This window comes from Poecilia formosa, unplaced genomic scaffold (assembly GCF_000485575.1).
Source record: "Poecilia formosa unplaced genomic scaffold, Poecilia_formosa-5.1.2 Scaffold214, whole genome shotgun sequence".
In the NCBI taxonomy this organism is placed as follows: domain Eukaryota; kingdom Metazoa; phylum Chordata; class Actinopteri; order Cyprinodontiformes; family Poeciliidae; genus Poecilia; species Poecilia formosa.
Window position 1 is genome coordinate 857 of NW_006800153.1, and position 2344 is coordinate 3200.

A 2344-nucleotide genomic window follows, 5' to 3' on the forward strand; every position below is an offset into this window, starting at 1 on the left:
GCTGTGAAGTATGGGGATGTCAAATTTATGAGATAAATTGGGGAAACTAACAAATATCCAATCTGAATAAAGTTCACTCAATTGCTTAATATCTTTATCATGTCAAAATGAAAAATTGGTGTTACATACAAGAACATATGGGTGTTAATGACAGGGATGGGAGGATGAATTTAAAATGTCGCCTAAATTGGCACCAAATCTAAACAGCATTGGGAGCCACTGGGTGAGTTGTGTACGATATCAGTTTATAAGACAAAGAGGACTAAAATGAAGACAAAACAAAAAATTTCTTAACACAGTGCACTGAAACGATTGTTGAGGCCTCCACCTGTGTCTTCTGGAGTTTTTGACAAAGCAGATCAGGCTGAATTGTGTTAAAGGACACCAATCCTCACAGTGCTGCCTGCTCTGTCCAGATGACAGTGGGCTTGTTGAAGCAGGTGTATGATGGCATCATCAATTCCAACTCAACGGAAATAAGCAAACAGCAGGGGGTCTTGATTTGAGCTTGTCTGTTTACTCAGGTGGGCCAACAGGAGTCTCTCCAGGACCTTCATGATGTGGGATGTCAGGGAAACTGGTCTATAGTCGTTGATGACTGATGGGTGAGTTTTCTTCGATACCGGAACCAGGCAGGATGTCTTCCACAACAGCAGAACCTCCTCTTGAGTCAGGTTAAGGTTGAAGAGATGTTGCAGAATCCCACAGAGCTGCTCTGCAGCTTCACCCCTTCAGGACTCTGGGACTGACACAATCTGGACCTGCAGCCTTGTTCCAGGTCAATCTCTCCAGCTGCCTCTTTGTCTGACTTCTAGACACAGAAAAGTGTGAGTTGGAGGTAAAGGGAGCAGCAGCATCTCCTGATTTGGTTGAAGACAAACTTGTGGAAGCAGAAGAGTCCATGACTGAGGCGGAAGATAAAAAATCTGAAGTTTGACAGGAGAGCTGTGGGTCAGAGGAAGGTGGGACATTTGTCTGGTTGGGGACAGGAGAGAACGATGATGAGCTTGTTTCTGATCTGAACCTGTTGAAGAGTGTGTTCAGCCCATTTGCTCTGTCCAAACTTCCATCTACCTGATCCTCCTTTTGCTTGAAGCCTGTGATCTTCTTCATTCCTGAACACATATCTTTGATACTCTTCCTCTACAGTTTACTCTCCAGATTCTTCCTGTCCTTCTTGCTGTCTGTAATCTTGACTTTGAGCTGCTTCTGTATAACTCCCTGTCTCGCTCCTTAAAGGTTTTCTTTTAATGTTCAACAGTTACTTTACTTCACTGGTGACCCAGGGTTTGTTTTAGGGAAGCGTCTCACTGATCTGGTGATGATGGTGTTTATTTGATATAGTCGGTCACACACTCAGTCATGGCACTGATGTCCTCTCCATGTGGTTGGCAAAGAGCAGCCCAGTTTGTAGGCTCAAAACAACCACTTGGGGTTCTTCAGTTTCTTATGACCAGTTAATGTGTGATTTTAATTGCATTTCATATTTAATGGAAACACAGCAATTTTGAAATTGTGTTTTTTAGCACAATATCCAAAACATTTTAGGCAGAGTTTTAATGGAAACGCAGATAAAGTTCTGCAGAGACCTGCTAACAAATCTTTTGATTCAGATGTGTGGAAGAAGGGAAAGAACAAAAAATATGCAGGATAGCAGCCCTGAGGATCGACTCGGGGCAGTCCTGGTATTACCACTGGAGTGGACGAACACACTTTAATGTAAATAAGAATTATGCAACAATACCAAAACATGATGAATGATAAAGGGATGGTATAATGTATCTTCCAGGGACATATTGGCATTTTATAGCACAATCATGTAGTTATATGTTACCTTCAATTATTTAAAAAATGCTCCATACATCAAATATAACCTAAAAGAAATTTGACTTTGCAATTTGATGTCTGTCTCTTTAAGAATCTCCTCTTTCCGGTGCTCTAATCATCATCACTGTGCTTCTCCATGATGCCGTTTGCAGCCATTCTTAGGAGCTTTTGTCTGAATGCATTTCTTGCTGAACACATGCATCACCAGTATTCAGGGCTCCCAGTGCATTTACTATATCATATTGACAGGAACTCTTCTCCCACTTACCTTTTTTTAACCATTTTTTCTCTTTTATTTTGAAATATTTAAGGTGATTTTATTTACCATATGCTTTTTGTGATGCTTTCTTAGGAGTTCACATATGTTTTTACATGACAAAGAGGTACTGACTCTTACAGCTCACACCTTTTTATGTCCATTGTAAGAAAATGAGTCTATTTTGTCACAGATTGGCTCAGAGGAGGCTCTGGAAGTAAGTAATTAGTGTTTGAATATTTGATTTGCCAGATGAATTGA

General features: G+C 40.7%; 1 protein-coding gene across 1 annotated transcript in view; it reads left to right on the top strand.

Moving 5' to 3' along the window:
* The first annotated feature begins 521 nt into the window (after positions 1-521).
* Positions 522-2344, top strand: part of nat16 (N-acetyltransferase 16) — an 18626-nt gene continuing 16803 nt past the window's right edge. Inside the window, exon 1 of the mRNA XM_007567807.2 lies at positions 522-605. Within this exon, the coding sequence (XP_007567869.1) occupies positions 595-605 (11 nt within the window). The 5' untranslated portion in view covers positions 522-594. The remainder of the gene's footprint in view (positions 606-2344) is intronic.